General features: G+C 41.2%; 2 protein-coding genes and 1 pseudogene across 5 annotated transcripts; all 3 read right to left on the minus strand.

Annotated features, from left to right (window-relative positions):
* Positions 1-866: 866 nt before the first annotated feature.
* LOC137724820 (rhodanese-like domain-containing protein 4A, chloroplastic) lies at positions 867-3,888 on the minus strand (annotated as a pseudogene). Its single transcript, XR_015962769.1, has 4 exons — positions 3,166-3,888; positions 2,558-2,660; positions 1,745-1,990; positions 867-1,168 (listed from the first exon to the last, which is right to left on the minus strand). The product of XR_015962769.1 is annotated as a rhodanese-like domain-containing protein 4A, chloroplastic (transcript).
* A 567-nt stretch (positions 3,889-4,455) lies between these two features.
* On the minus strand, positions 4,456-7,830 carry ATSPO22 (Tetratricopeptide repeat (TPR)-like superfamily protein). Its single transcript, XM_068463026.2, has 5 exons — positions 6,436-7,830; positions 6,133-6,322; positions 6,003-6,035; positions 5,298-5,912; positions 4,456-5,214 (listed from the first exon to the last, which is right to left on the minus strand). Exons 1-5 carry the CDS (start codon positions 7,776-7,778, stop codon positions 4,579-4,581), a joined length of 2,817 nt encoding a protein of 938 aa, XP_068319127.2. The 5' UTR covers positions 7,779-7,830; the 3' UTR covers positions 4,456-4,578.
* Positions 7,831-8,729: 899 nt separating this feature from the next.
* On the minus strand, positions 8,730-12,786 carry LOC137724387 (FRIGIDA-like protein 3). Of its 3 annotated transcripts, XM_068463131.2 has the most exons (6): positions 12,399-12,575; positions 12,043-12,138; positions 11,694-11,793; positions 10,263-11,323; positions 9,528-9,697; positions 8,730-9,332 (listed from the first exon to the last, which is right to left on the minus strand). In XM_068463131.2, exons 4-6 carry the CDS (start codon positions 11,311-11,313, stop codon positions 8,937-8,939), a joined length of 1,617 nt encoding a protein of 538 aa, XP_068319232.2. In that variant the 5' UTR covers positions 11,314-11,323; positions 11,694-11,793; positions 12,043-12,138; positions 12,399-12,575; the 3' UTR covers positions 8,730-8,936. The 3 variants fall into 3 exon arrangements, with proteins under 3 accessions (XP_068319232.2, XP_068319231.2, XP_068319234.2); XM_068463130.2 differs by lacking the exon at positions 11,694-11,793 and having other exon boundaries at positions 12,399-12,786; XM_068463133.2 differs by lacking the exon at positions 11,694-11,793 and having other exon boundaries at positions 12,069-12,138; positions 12,399-12,584.
* Between the last annotated feature and the right edge of the window lie 1,186 nt (positions 12,787-13,972).

Genomic DNA, 13,972 nt, shown 5'->3' on the forward strand with positions numbered 1-13,972 from the left:
ATTTAATTTATCTAGTTCGGATCTGGACCATTGGAATTTGATTCAATCACTACAGTTATTATCATTTTTTATCCAATGAGCCTCATGTTTGTAGCCGTTGGATCGAATTTCAACAGTCCGAATCCCGAATTAAGTGGATTAGGTGGAAATGAATCCATAAAGGATCCCTTCCTTTCAATCCACCTATCCCAATTGATTTGTTTACACCAATAATTAAAGAACAAGACTTGGCTGCTAAAACTTCAGCAGCCACTCCTACTTACACCTAATTCCGGGTGGAAATGCGTCCAAGTTATGATTATTTTAATCAAAACTTGGACACGTGTCTACCCAGGATTGGATGTAAGGAGGAGTGGCTGCTGAATTATTTAGCAGCCAAGTTAATTCCATAATTAAAAAGGAGTTTTAACAAAAAGCCCACGTTACTGTTCACTTTAACGAAAAACCACATTTTTACACTAAAAAGTCAATCCTGGCACTATTCACTTTACCCTTTATTTTGTCCTTATCGTTAAAACTCAAAGTTTTCAAGTCATTTTCATTAGTTTTCCTTAATTAAAATAGGGAATTGTGATTGGCATTTCAAAATTCTCATTTTACACTCTAAACTTTCTATATTTAGAAAGAAAAATATAGTGTAGAATGAAATTTTTGGAATACCAATAACACTTCCCTTAAAATATCCCAATCCATTTATTCCAACCCTAATAAATTCAAAATACAATAGCCCATTCTAGTCGGTCCACCAAACGGATCCTAAATGTTGATTAATTAACAATTTTTTACTAATTTAACAACAATGGAATTATTATTGACATTCCAAAAATCTCATTCTACACTTCAAACATTCTATATTCAGAAGACGATTCCTTTGCAATGATCACCATTTTATTACCATGCGACAAATGTTAGCTTCAAATACACATATTACAAAATGTACAGCTGATATGAAAATCGGAACTAAAAGTTTGCTACGGAGAGCTACAATGCGTGTCATTTATCAATAACCTCGCCTCGATATCACGAATATACAACTAATGATCAGCAAAACTTTTGAAAAAATATGCTTCCCCCAACCGGAGGCACCACTTCTGAAGCAAGACGAGTCACAGCATCGATTTCAGGGCTTCAATGGAGTTGGGGAAGACGGCGGTTTCAAATCTTGGCACTGCATCGGAAACAACCACAATGAAAAAAGTAGATGAACAAACAGACAAGATCCTATTGGAAAAGTAACTTGAAACTGCCTATGGATTGTGCAAATCACCCACTAAGACCTGGTTTGGTACTGAGGTGATTATGAAAAAAGCTGCTATCAAAAAAAGCTGGGAGCTGTTTTTGTGTTTGGTAAACACTCAGCTTCAGCTTTTTTTCACAGTTTTGGATGAAAAAAAGCCAAAAACAAGAAGCTGCAAAACCTAGCTTTGAAAAACCGGCTTTTTTTCACATCTGTTTTACATAAAAGTTTACCAAACACTCTAATACTGCTTTTTTTTTTCAAAAGCACTTTTACAAAAAAGTTTACCAAACACTCTGCTGCTTTATTTCACAGCTGCTTATTCTCACAGCACAACAGAAGTAGCTTTTTTTCAAAGCACAGCAATACCAAACCAGCCCTAAGATTGGTTAATGGAAGCCATAACTAGAACGAATGAGATTAAAAAAATCTTTTAAGGTAAAGCATAATTAAGATCGGTAATCTTCTGTAACTAGTAATGATTCATGAGAAAGAAGCTGAACATACAGTTGGGTAGGGAAAGGATGATCTAGAGCCATTTTTCACAAGTGACGCAGAGTCTGTAGCCTTGGTTGTGCGTCCATTGTCCGTTGTTTGACTATCTCCTGTGGACAAATTTGTAGAAGTGGCAGCACCATTGCTCTCTACCTTTCCCCGAACTACTCCTCCGTTTGTCACAGTTTCTTGTGAAGTTTTAACCTTCTTCTTGGGGTAGATATGCATAGAAGGTGGCAAAAGAGTTTCTTGTGACTCCTGAGGAGGAAAAAGGTAGAGTAAACACATCATCTAAATTCTAATAAAACAAAACTAGCCAAAACACTTTAGCAATTCCTCGTGTTAAAACTTGAACTGCAGCTTCAGAATTCTTATATGCACTTGTCAAATGGTCTTTAAAACACGCTTGACGCAATTTCAAACCTATGCAGAAAATCATTTCACTAGGCAACTTTGATGCCTTAGTTAGTCCGTGATTGCTAGAACACAAAAACACAGAGTTCGCAAGAACTAAGCAGCATTCAAATTATGTACATATGCATAATGCTTGCCTTTATATGGTGCTGGTACAGATCCAGAAAATGGATAATGTTCCTCATTCTAGGGTTTTAGAGTTCTCAACTATATTCGGAATTCGGATGGCTCAATCTCATTCTTACACATCCAAAAAATATTTTACCAAGATTTAATCAATAAAAAAAAAAGTCCAACCACATTCTCCTGAAAAGCATCAACACAAAGGCTGATCTCAATGGAGCTAGAGTTCAAATTAATCACAGATAACACGAAAAAGGCGGCAAGTAGAAGAAAAGAAAAGATGCTTACCAGCCACCCCTTTGTACCTCCAACCCCACCCTTGATTGCATAAGCCTCTTTGAAACCATTCTTGAACAGTAACTCAGCCACTTTGATGGAAATTCCATCAAAACTACCTTCCAACAAGAGAAACTGATACTGAGATTATACATACCTTTAAATCCAAAAAATGAAATAAACTTATCTTCCATTCTTCCTTCCACGGGATGTCATTATGGCAGTATTTAAGCCAATCAAGTGACGCATGAACACGCGCAATGGCTTGGGATACCATCACAATAGCATTCCGGTGCAGGTTTCTCTCCTAACATTAGATATTCATGATAGACATAAACAATCAATCCATAGTCTCATAGTCATAGCTAAGGATGCTTGGGTTTGCTTCTGAACACACTTTCAGTGCTTAATAACAACCAGAATCACTATGGACTACATTAAAAAGCGCTTCTTGGTTATGGAAGTGCTTTTTCAGGAAGCATTTGGATTTTTAATATAAATTTCTACATGTTTTTAAGAAAACCACTTCTAGCATAAGCGCTTAGGAGAAGAAGAATGCTTTCTAAAAAAGTAGTACCAAACCACCAGAAACGAAGCTATAGCAAAAGCTTTACACTTACTTGCCCAGAACGCAAACGACAGTCTTTGTTGGGTTCCCAAACCTCTCCAAAACCCTTTTCACAAACCCAGCTTCATCTTCCTCCGAAAACGGAAACTGCACCGTGCACTTATTCAAAATCTTCAAATTCGGAGACTTCAGATACCCCAAGCTCTTCTCGTCCCGAACATCCAGCAGCTGAGCGTTCGGGTCGTCCCGGAGCTTCCGAAACGCGTCAATGACAAGGACAAACTTGTACTTTCTCAAATACGCCTGGACCAGAGGAATCACAACCAGCCAGACGAACGTGCACCCAGCAACGAAAAATGGGTTTCGATTGAAAAAGTCATCGATCGAGACCAAGATTGATTCCAGGTTTATTTTGTCGGAAACTTGCTCAGGTACGGAGGCTGCGGATTCGGAAGCGATTCAGGGGAGAGTGAATGCAGTGGTTGCAATGAGCTCGGTGAGGAGGAATGTGAGTTGGGTGTTTGGTAATTTGTGGGGGAAATGAGTGGGTTTCAGAAGGAAAATTGGGGTGTAAGGAGTGTTCTTGGTGGAGGGAAATTGGGTGTAGGAAGTGGAAATGGCGGGAGTGGCGGTGGTTTGGGGAAGAGAGATGGGTGGTGAGGGGAGTGGTTTCTGGGTTTTGAGGTGGTTTTGGGGTGGTGGAGAAAAGGAGAGGATCATGGAGAGAGACTCCATTGGAGAGGAGTGAGAGAGATGTGTTGGGGTGGGGAGGAGAGAGAGAAGATAAGGCCAAGAATGAGGCCAAGAATGAAAAGGATGATCATTGGAGTTGGATGGTAGATTTTGGGTAGTAACAAAAGCAGCCCATGAATCAAGAGTCCGGCCCAAATGTCTACATTTATGGGGGGCAAAGAACGTAATTCGCACTCCCTATTTTCTCTTCTTGTTAGATTGAGAGCACGTTTAAAACTGTTTTTAAAATAGTTGAAAACGGTTTTGGTGAAAAAAATCAATTTTTAGTAAAAATGTAATAAATTTTTTAAAAGCACTTAAAGTCTTTTTTAGAATAAGCACATAATTAATGCTGCACTTGAAGTGTTTTTGGAACTAAAAAATAAGACTTGAGTACTTATGTTCTTTATATAATCAACAAAATAAAATTGGGGTGCCGTTAAAACAAATGTTCATGGACCCAAAACCTTAGATATAAGCAAGTAATCCTCTACCACAATTGTGGAAAGAAGTGTTGCATTTGTAATACGGTATGGGTTCGAATCTCTCTCCAATCTAATATCTAATCTAATAAATTTATTGTTTGAAAAAAAAAAAGATGCAATGCTAGTTTAACGCGAAATCAATTCTCACTTTTATCGATAATTTTCTCTACAAGAATGCCCAACTCCACCATACAATTTACAAAGCTACCAACATTCACACTACCAACTGAGGTCCAATTTTTTCACCATTAACTTGGTGCGCCAAGTCTCTTCTCAAAACCATTGATAAAATCCTCCATGCACGCTCTGTAAGTCTCCATTCCATGAACGTGCTTGGCAAGTTGCAAACCCACATCCATCCATTTCCTCGCCACATCAATCTGCCCGAGCCGCACAGGCAGCGACGCCCTGTTCCATGCCGTCATGGCCAGCCATTTCCCTTCTTCCGTCGGGTACTCTCCGTCCTTCAGTCCCACCATTATTCGATAAGCCTGCTTGTACATGCCATAAACAGCATCGTCGTCTGCATCCCCCCTGTGAATGCTGGTCACTCCAATGAGCTTCCGAACAATGAGAGCCACACTTTGGTAGTCTGCCGTGGAGGAAGAGAGGAAGGACGATAGGCACTCGTTTAGAGCAAAGACTGCGACTTCAGGATTGGTTCGGGGAGGTTGTGAAGCGCTGATGCCGATCTGAAGGAGGTTTTTGTGATTGCAGGCCTTTGAAGTAGCAAAATTCTTCACTAGTTTTAGCTGTGATGATAAGTCATTGAGCCTTCCATGTATCTCATAGGCACAAAAGGTGTAGATGAAGAACAAATCAGGCTCTGTTGTTGAAAATTGATGACCGATAAGTTGATTCCCGGCTGAGGTTGTTTTCAACATCTGCATCCACACAAAAACCGAATTAGGATTTAGAGAGGCAGCAAATCGAATGCGAATAAGGCATACATTTTGCTAATACATACCTTCCCAGCTCTATCTAGAAGTTCTTGAGCTTGTTTGACTTCACTTTCATTCAATCTAGTCTTCCTATGATTTTCTGAAGCTATAATTGCAGATACACTCAGAATTAACGACTTGCAGACCATGTTTTCTTCTACTTGCCCATCAACCAGAAGACCATAAAACTCCGATGCCAGTGTCAAGAATTCGCCACACAATTCATAGTTCTTCTCCTTCCCGGTTTTGGTCCCCAAGTTCCATGAAGTCACAGCAGACCAGTTCCTCTCCCGTCTTCCGGCCTCCCCTGTCCCGAAAAAGGAATCAGGACCAAGCTCAGACGCACGATTATGGACGCGCTTAAGAAACTTGAGGGCTTCATCCTCATTTCCGGGTTCTTGGGTTAGAATTGTGACCAAGGTGCGTAGAACTACGACTTCAGTTGCTGGCATCGATTTTCCCAGGGTATAGAAGCTCAGCAGACTTGATAGAGAAGCAACCGCAACAGCAAGAACACGGCAAGCAACAGCTTCATGGGCTGCAAGGGAGAGAAAATCTGGTGTAAAATCGAGGCAGGTTGTCATTGCCTGAATCTGATTAGTAGCTCCATTGTGGTCTTTCTTCTGCAGATAAATCTTGAACTACATAAACCCACACAGGAAGTGTTAATGTTCATCTAAGTAAAAAGGGTAAGATTTAGGATCAAGCTAAAGCTATAAAGGGTTAATTACCTTTAGGAAAGCTGAAGCAATGTTCGGTTCAAGCTGCAGAAACAGAGAACAGAGAAGCCAGTTAGTAGAGAAATTAAGTTCCATAGAACCAAAACTCCAATCTTGTAGCTATAATTTAGCGAATGCAAACCTTTTCGGCCTCGTTGATGTATTCATGTGCTTGATCAAGCTGGGAGAGACCCAAATGGCAGAGACACAAAACTCTGAATCCCTTGGCCCTGAGAATTCTACTCTCAATGTCAAATGGGATATAAAGCATTGCTTTCTCAAACATTTCTGCACTAGTTTCGTAATCTTTCGATCGAAAATGCTCAGCACCACTGTCAATTGTTAAATCACAAAATTCATACAATAAAACGATTGATGATTTGAAAATTTCAAATAACTAACAATTAAGCAATTCAATTAGGAATGTATGAAACTATGAACATACCAATTCCACAGCACTGAATGCATTGCAGTTCTCTGTTGGGCAGCCGCGTCACCATTGAAGAGGGCCACCACTCTCTCGTCTGATGCGAGCTCCGCCACCACCTTGGCCCGAATTCTTGATCCCTCACCGGCGTCACCAATCACCCGGTGGGCCACCCTAACAGCCGAGCTGGCGCTGACGTGGCACCTTCCTAACAGTCCCAGAAACACTCCCTTCGCCGTCTCTGCTCCGGCAGTCCCAGCCGCCTGAAAATAAGCCTCCACAGCCGACACAAAAACGCCCTCCGGAATCCCCTTATTTACCACCATGCCCCTGAGCTCCTTCTCGGCCTCGGCGTACTTCCCCAACCCCAGCCAGCCCTTCATCGCCAGAACCGATAGGCTCGGATGGTGGTCTCCACTCTCGCACCCCTCTCTCAGCACCCTCACGCACTTGATTACGCTCTCGAACTCGTTCATCTGCAGATGGACGGCCGAAATGAATCGCAGCGTCTTCGACCTCAGATCCCTGAGTTCCATGATCTCTTCGCGTGTTCTCGCCACACGCAATCCCTTCTCGTACAGATCCAGAGCCTCGTTCATCAGCTTCAACGCGTCGTTTAGGTCCTGAATCTCGCTCTTGGCAAGCGCCGTCTTGCCGAACGCCAAGTACTGGTTCGCGAGCGCCTTGTGGTGATCCGGCGACCCGAATAGCAAGCTCTTGGCCCTGTTCAGCAGCGCGATCGCGACATTTCGGTCCGAGACGTCCCATGCGGTTTTCGATCTCGCGATGCTCAGGTCCAGGAGAAGCTTTCTCTCTCCGCAATCGGAGACTTTGTCGATGTCGATCTTCGAGACTATATCTGTAGCTCGCTCGAAGCATGAGGAAGCGAGATCGAAGCTCCGGAGGTCGTGCCATATGAGGCCGGTCTTGAGGTAGAAGGAGGCGGACTTGATCACAGGGGAAGGGACACCAGAGACGTCGCCGGATATGAAGAGGAGGTCAGCGGCGACGTGGCGGAGCTTGGCGTGGTCTTCGGCTCTGGACGCGCTGAGGGAGCGGAGGGAGGCGGCGTTTGAAAGGTCGACGCAGGCGTTCCAGAGGCGGTAGCTGAGCTTCCAGATGAGGAGCTTCAGTGAGTTGGGGAAGGGAGAGAGTTGGCTCAGTTGAGTCGAGAACCGACGGAGATCGGCGGAGACTGTGTCCGGTGAGAGCATTTCCGGGGAGAGATTCTCGATTTGTTTGATTGAGGACTCGATTTGGGAGATGAGAAGTTGATGAGATTGCGATGGAGGTTGGTGTTGAGGTTGGGAGTCGGCGTGGCCTTGCCGGAGCTCCGGCGTTGAGAGCTCGGCGATCCTCATTTGTGTTTGGCGGGAATTTGAATGAATAACTGTAAATGTCGAGGAGGGAAAGTAACCTCCTGATTTTGTTTTGAAATTTTGGGGTAGATGAAAAGTTACGGTGCGATTAAACGACTCTAAGGAAAGGGTCGTACAAGAGAAGCAAAATATTGGGCTTTTTAAACCCCTCTTTGTTTTCTACAAACCAAATTCATCTTGTTTTAATCAGAAGATAAATAATTACGACAAAAAAAAAGATTTGAAGTAATGCTATTTTAGTGTGGGGAATTTTGACGATTGTGGTTCGCCATCAGTTTTCTCCCTTGTTAAATAGAAAACAATTTTGAGAACTGACATTAACATGAGCACGGGATGAACATTTCTAATTCAACTTCATTAGATGTGAATTGAGCATTTTCTCAAATTAAACAAAGATAGATTGTCATTAAACCAAATAATTGATCGCGGTTCTTCATTTTGAAGAGCTATTTTTCTATCTAGCATCCCTCATTTCTAAAATGATGTTCGGACGTAGGTATTAACAGACTTAGAACAACCCGGTCAATGCATTGTCAATACTTCGAGAGAGGGATTCATGCTTCAGATGTGTGTATTCATCGTCTCTCCCATAATAACCTCTGCACCTACTAAGCACTTGACCAATTGCTCTGAAAGAAAAATGTATGCAAAACACCTTCATAGTTGGACGATTGGTTCCTCGCGAGTTACCGATGAAAATTTTCCGTAAAAAAATTTCAGTTATACGATCACCGGAGGCTCGAGGGCTCGAGGCATTAATACCATTTCCGGTACGTTATGTTATAAAATACTTGAGAGGTTTTCTTATTCAAAACTGGCATATGATCCCTTCCAAAGTTTTCAGGATGTCTGAAAACTCCATGAATGATCAACCTGTTGGCTATTTGCATTTTGCAGGCAGTCAAACTCAAACACAAGGCAGACAAAAACATATACAAAAGTAAAACAAAGTACATATTAGAGGATCAAATATCTCCTTGTACATCCAACTAACAAAATTAACAAGACATTTTTTTTTTCTTTTTTTGGGGTCTTTTTCGGATACTAATATCATTCTTACATTGAACATCGACGAACTCAGAGGGTTAAAGACTAACCGTTAAACTGAGAAGGATCACTGTCACTTTTTTGGCCATCAAATTAGTGAAGATACGCCGCAGGCTGATACTGGTAGCCGGTTGCAAAGTAGTTTCCATGAGCAGGAGACATGTTGTAATGGTTGTCAGCAGGTCCCGGGTAAACAAACTGTCTGTCGTACACATACTGCGGGTACCTGTTTTCAGCAACTCTAGGATAGAAAGTCTTGTCAGCAACAGCATTAGTGACGCGGGGAACATATCCAACACCGTTAGCACGAGGTCTCTTGGGCTGAGGCTTTGATGCTTCAGCCACCCTCTTCTTGTCTGCCTTGGCCTTTTCCAGCTGAAGAACCCGTTTCTGAAGCGGATCCACTGGATACTGCTCCTCAAGCTTATGCTCTTCAATGGACTTGAGCACTGCCTTAAGGGCAGCCAACTCACGGTCGTTCACTTCATTCTGAAACAATGAAATATTTGTTAGGTGCAGCCAATTTGCAACTACATGGCCATACTTTCTCCGGCAAAATCCAATCAAATATCAGTGTTATGCTATCTCACGTTAATTGTATTAAATCAAACTAAACTTCATATTACACAGATAATCGATAACTGCAATCAAAACTATTACAACATCCAATAAAGATGAATGTACCTGTGCTGTGGGGGATGCATTTCCAGATTTGACTGGTGAAGTTTTTCTTGCCTCTTTCAAGTAGGACTTCAGTAAAGGCACAGGAGGGAACTTCTCCGTCAGTTCAAATGCAAAAGCCAAGTTAACTGCATCAATTTGCCGTCCACTATTCACTAACACTTCAATAACACCTGCCAAATGCCAACATTAACATAATCAACTGCAAGAAAACACAAAAGTTGAAGTTCATAAGAAATCAATTTTTTTTTTTAAAGTTCTATGTTCTCAATATTGGTCCATTAATCCAAGCATGCATCATTTTCAGGTTGAAGTTAAATGAATTTCGCTAGAATTATCCTGCAAATGCCAGGAAAATGATGTTGCTGCACTTTTACACAATGACTCTAATGAAATGCAAGACCAGCTTATACAGGCTTCCGAGTAACTCATCACATATGAACAGAAAGGAGGTTTGACTGCAGTTGCAATTCTTACCTTATCTCAGTGGTTATAATGACAATGATCTAGTGGGGAACAAAACATTACGAAGTTATAGACTTGTAAACAAAAACAAGCCAAAGATACATGCAAACTAGTAAAAGATAAGGGGAAAAACAAAAGTAAAGAAGAAAAACATTTCCTCCGTTTGGGATAGTTAACATAGACAATTTTTAAGGACCGCGTATTTATTTATCAAACTACAAAAGTTCCGAAAATGTCACCTAAATGTAGATTTTCATAAAGAAAAACACAAACCTGGCATTCTCTCAGTCAATCCAAGAGAACGGCAAAGGTCAGCTGCTTGGCGACGACGTGAAACCATCGGTATTAGCCTGAATAGTTCTTCCTCATCAAAACCAGAGGTAATACCAAAAGTTCCAAGAAGTTGCAAAAAGGCGTGAGCCTCAAGTGAGTTCCCATTGCTAGCATCCATGTCAAGAGCATCCAACTTCGGCTTCCATTCTTCAGCAATTGCCTCTGCCAGATCCTTAACCTCCTCTGTAATTATATCAGATGCAGAGGCTAATTCTGGGTTTGCAAGCAGTGTGCTCAGACACTCCATCAACATGATACAAGTTCGACGGACACCCAACAGGTTTGCATCCTTCTTCCCGTCCGTATTGGGCCCTTCCAGGCGATAAAAGTCTTCCAAAGATTCCAAAACAAATAGGGCAGGGTTGGATGCAGCTCTTAATGCAAGTGGAATCTCCTCCCTTATGGAAGCAAGGTTCTTCCGGTTATCTGATATAAATTTGTGGAGCCCTTCTGAGTCCATCTGTTCACACAGTTTCACTAACTGGGGATAGGATATCACCTCTATACTACTCCCCATTTCAGGACTTTTCACTTCTTCGAAGTTAATTTCAGAAACCATCACATCTGGTGGTTTCTCTTCCACACTTGGCTGCTCACCTTGGCCATCATCAGTGACAACAGAAGGCTCCTCAGTTGATACCTTCCTTTGCTTCTCTCGAGCATTAGTAATAGCATATGTAGCAGCATCTCTCTTCGCTTGAAGAGTCTCCAGTGAAGCTTGTTCCTTGGCCACAACGGCAGCTTGCCGCTTTGCTAACATTTTTTGGGCTTCCACTGTTCGGGTTTCGAACTCCTTTTCTTGGCTTTCCAGCTCATCGAAACGCCTCTTTAAGGACTTTTCAAGACCATGGAAATGGGCTTCCAGTTCTTTCCACTTCAGGTTCAGCGTTACGGCTCGGTGACTCTCAAGTTCAGCAAATGCTTTCTGAAGCTGTTGTATCTTAGAGGTTGTACAATCTATCAGCGTGGAAACTGAATGGGTATTATCCATGGCAAAGGATCTGGAGATAACATTACAGAGAAATGTCAACACATTGAACTATCAACAGTCAAAGAAGCAGAAAAACTACATGCTGACTTCGATCTGATAAAGCATCTTGTTTAAACAAATCATACCCCTAAAAAAACACAGGTCAATACGTGCATAATTAGATGTAGAAGAAAATTATAGTCTGCCAAATATTGTTGGCTTCGACTGAAGGATAAACTGTATGTTATGGCATTCTCAAGCCACACCAAATATATATCGGTTGAGTAATCATCCATACGCAAACAGCAGAATAAAGATACAAAAAAATTAACAGTCGTTACTTTCCCTATGCAACTAAATTTGACAAACAGAAATGGGGAGCTTCAAGGATGAAGTTAAACCAGATGAAAGAAAGACTGCATAACCGCCCAATACAAAGAAAACCCTCAAATTGGGACGGAGTTGCTCCACTCAACGCATAAAATGATCCCAACTTCATAGCTTCAAAACAATTCATCATGGAAATAAAGTAAAAACAAAGCGTGGTCCCATGAATCATCAAAAGGGAAGGTTAGCTCAACTAATCCACTACAAATTTACCTCCTTAATCATTCTATTAATAACATTATCCTCAAATTGACAAGATTACACATTTACAGCAAAAGTAAAAACCTTGAGGAGCATTAACCTCGGTCCATAGAACTCACATAAACCCTAATTTCTACAGCAAATTAAGACAAAATGGCTCACCAGTAATTACAGCAAGCTTAAATTACCGCAGCGAAGATGTACGAGTAAAGATCTCCAAATGCCCGATTCGCAAACGACACTTCAAAACCCTAAAACCTAAAAAGGTCAAAACAAAACGTCAAAAAAATCGAAATTAAACGACAAAAACACAAAATTAGCAACCGAAACTCTCTAATTTCAGACAGAACATCCCGTCGGTTCCCGCGGGAAACATTTCCCCGACTTTCCCGGAAAATCGAGCAATTTTCGCGGGAAAACAGAGAAATTTCCGCGGAAAGGAAATGGCGCCGATCTGAAGATTACAGTACGAGATTAAGACGAATGAGTTTATCAGCAAGTAAAGGAGGGAACTTTACCAAAAAGCCCCGATGCAATTGTGGAAATTGCGACGAGGGCCGATCAATCCATGGCTGCTGAGACTGGCGGTCGATGTGCGAGTGTGTGGCTGCTGCTCTCGGCAATCCCTACATACAGAGTCGATGAGAGAGAAAGAGAGCGGAGAGAGAAAGAGGAAAGTTCAGACAAGCAAGCGAGTGTTATATGTCGCAGCCTGCCCTCTTTCTTTTGCTTTTTAAGGGGCACTCTCGTTTTGGATATTTCCACGTTCGGGAATGGGGAGAGAGGGTGTAACGAGATTAATGGGCCTGGGTTGCGGGAGTGTTGTTAGTGAAATGGGGAGTGGTGTTAGGGTTGTGCCACGTGCCGTCTATGGATAGGAGTATGAAAATTATCTTTGTCGTACAAGGTTTTTGTGTCTTCTTTTGTTTAAGTAATGCTCATTGGAAAACAATAGGGGTGTGATATCCACACACTTTTTTTTATTTCTCACATATTTTTTTAATTTTCTTCTATCGGATCAGATGAATTGAAGAAGATGAAATGACAGAAATCAACAAGGGGTGTGTGAGAAGTAAAAAATGATGTGTGAATAACACATGCCAAACAATAATCTAAAATCTTGCTTATGAATGTAGACAGCGTTTGGGCGAAGTTCAAATTTTGGTCGTTTAATTTCACATGTCTTGGTTTGTAGTTTTATCATCAATTTTTTCAATTTAATTAAATTTTTATCATTACAGTTCGACGATATTTCTTTTGTGAGTAAAATGTTTAGTCAGTTTGGATCTCACGTATCGCTTTCATTCGATTAGCTGCTAGTAGATTCCGCATACATGATCCAAAGAGAGTCCTAGTCGCCATAGTCAGAGATTTAGATGTAGTTTCGAATGATCCAGATCCAATCGATTTAGCAATTGCATTGTTGCCCCGATTCAAGAGATTTGCAGCCAATTGGGCTACTTCGCATTATAAAAGAGTGATGTGTTCAAATGTTTGGGTCATAAGACCCACATCCTCTGTCATTCACATTCTATCCAAAAATAGTCTCTCCTACCCTCCCTTAAGCTTTGGGTGGATGAAATGGGTGAGGATTGCAGAATAGACCATAGCCCGCTTCTTGTCGTGCTATGCTCTTCTCCCCCGTCTTAGCTTCTGGGCGAGATATCTTATGGTTGCCTCCGTTTTCTTTTTCTATATGGGTGCTCTGTTATGTGTATTTGTTTCTTCCCGTTTTCCTTATATTTTGTTTATTTTCTCTTTGGGCTTAGTCTCTAAACAAGTTTTTCCCTACGACCAAAAAATAATAACAATTGCCCTATTATGTGGATTAACTCGATATCCACTCTTTATTTAAAAAAAGAATATTTTTGTACATTTAAAAAGTAAGAAGAAAAATTATGTTGTTTGAATGGAATTTTTAGTGACCCAAAGAAGACCAAATTTCTTACCAATTTTATAACAATTGTCCAAAAGGTGTATGGAATTAATTACTGTTCTTGAACTGCAGTAATTAGTAAACTAAATAGATTAAATCGAAGATAATTCAAACTATATGGAGCTAGACCATAATTGAAGAACGTAGTTTTATAGC

Source organism: Pyrus communis, chromosome 5, assembly GCF_041283825.1.
Source record: "Pyrus communis isolate YQ-2024b chromosome 5, ASM4128382v1, whole genome shotgun sequence".
Taxonomy (NCBI): Eukaryota; Viridiplantae; Streptophyta; class Magnoliopsida; order Rosales; family Rosaceae; genus Pyrus; species Pyrus communis.

Excerpts from the sequence above, each read along its gene's own strand:
- ATSPO22 (XM_068463026.2), bottom strand. The coding sequence starts at position 7,778 with ATGAGGATCGCCGAGCTCTCAACGCCGGAGCTCCGGCAAGGCCACGCC. Across the intron at positions 6,036-6,132 it reads ACATCAACGAGGCCGAAAAG|CTTGAACCGAACATTGCTTC; the intron begins GTTTGCATTCGC and ends CTGTTTCTGCAG. Across the intron at positions 5,215-5,297 it reads TTCTAGATAGAGCTGGGAAG|ATGTTGAAAACAACCTCAGC; the intron begins GTATGTATTAGC and ends GTGTGGATGCAG.
- LOC137724387 (XM_068463130.2), bottom strand. The coding sequence starts at position 11,313 with ATGGATAATACCCATTCAGTTTCCACGCTGATAGATTGTACAACCTCT. Across the intron at positions 9,698-10,262 it reads ATTGACTGAGAGAATGCCAG|GTGTTATTGAAGTGTTAGTG; the intron begins GTTTGTGTTTTT and ends GGCATTTGGCAG. Across the intron at positions 9,333-9,527 it reads ATGCATCCCCCACAGCACAG|AATGAAGTGAACGACCGTGA; the intron begins GTACATTCATCT and ends TCATTGTTTCAG.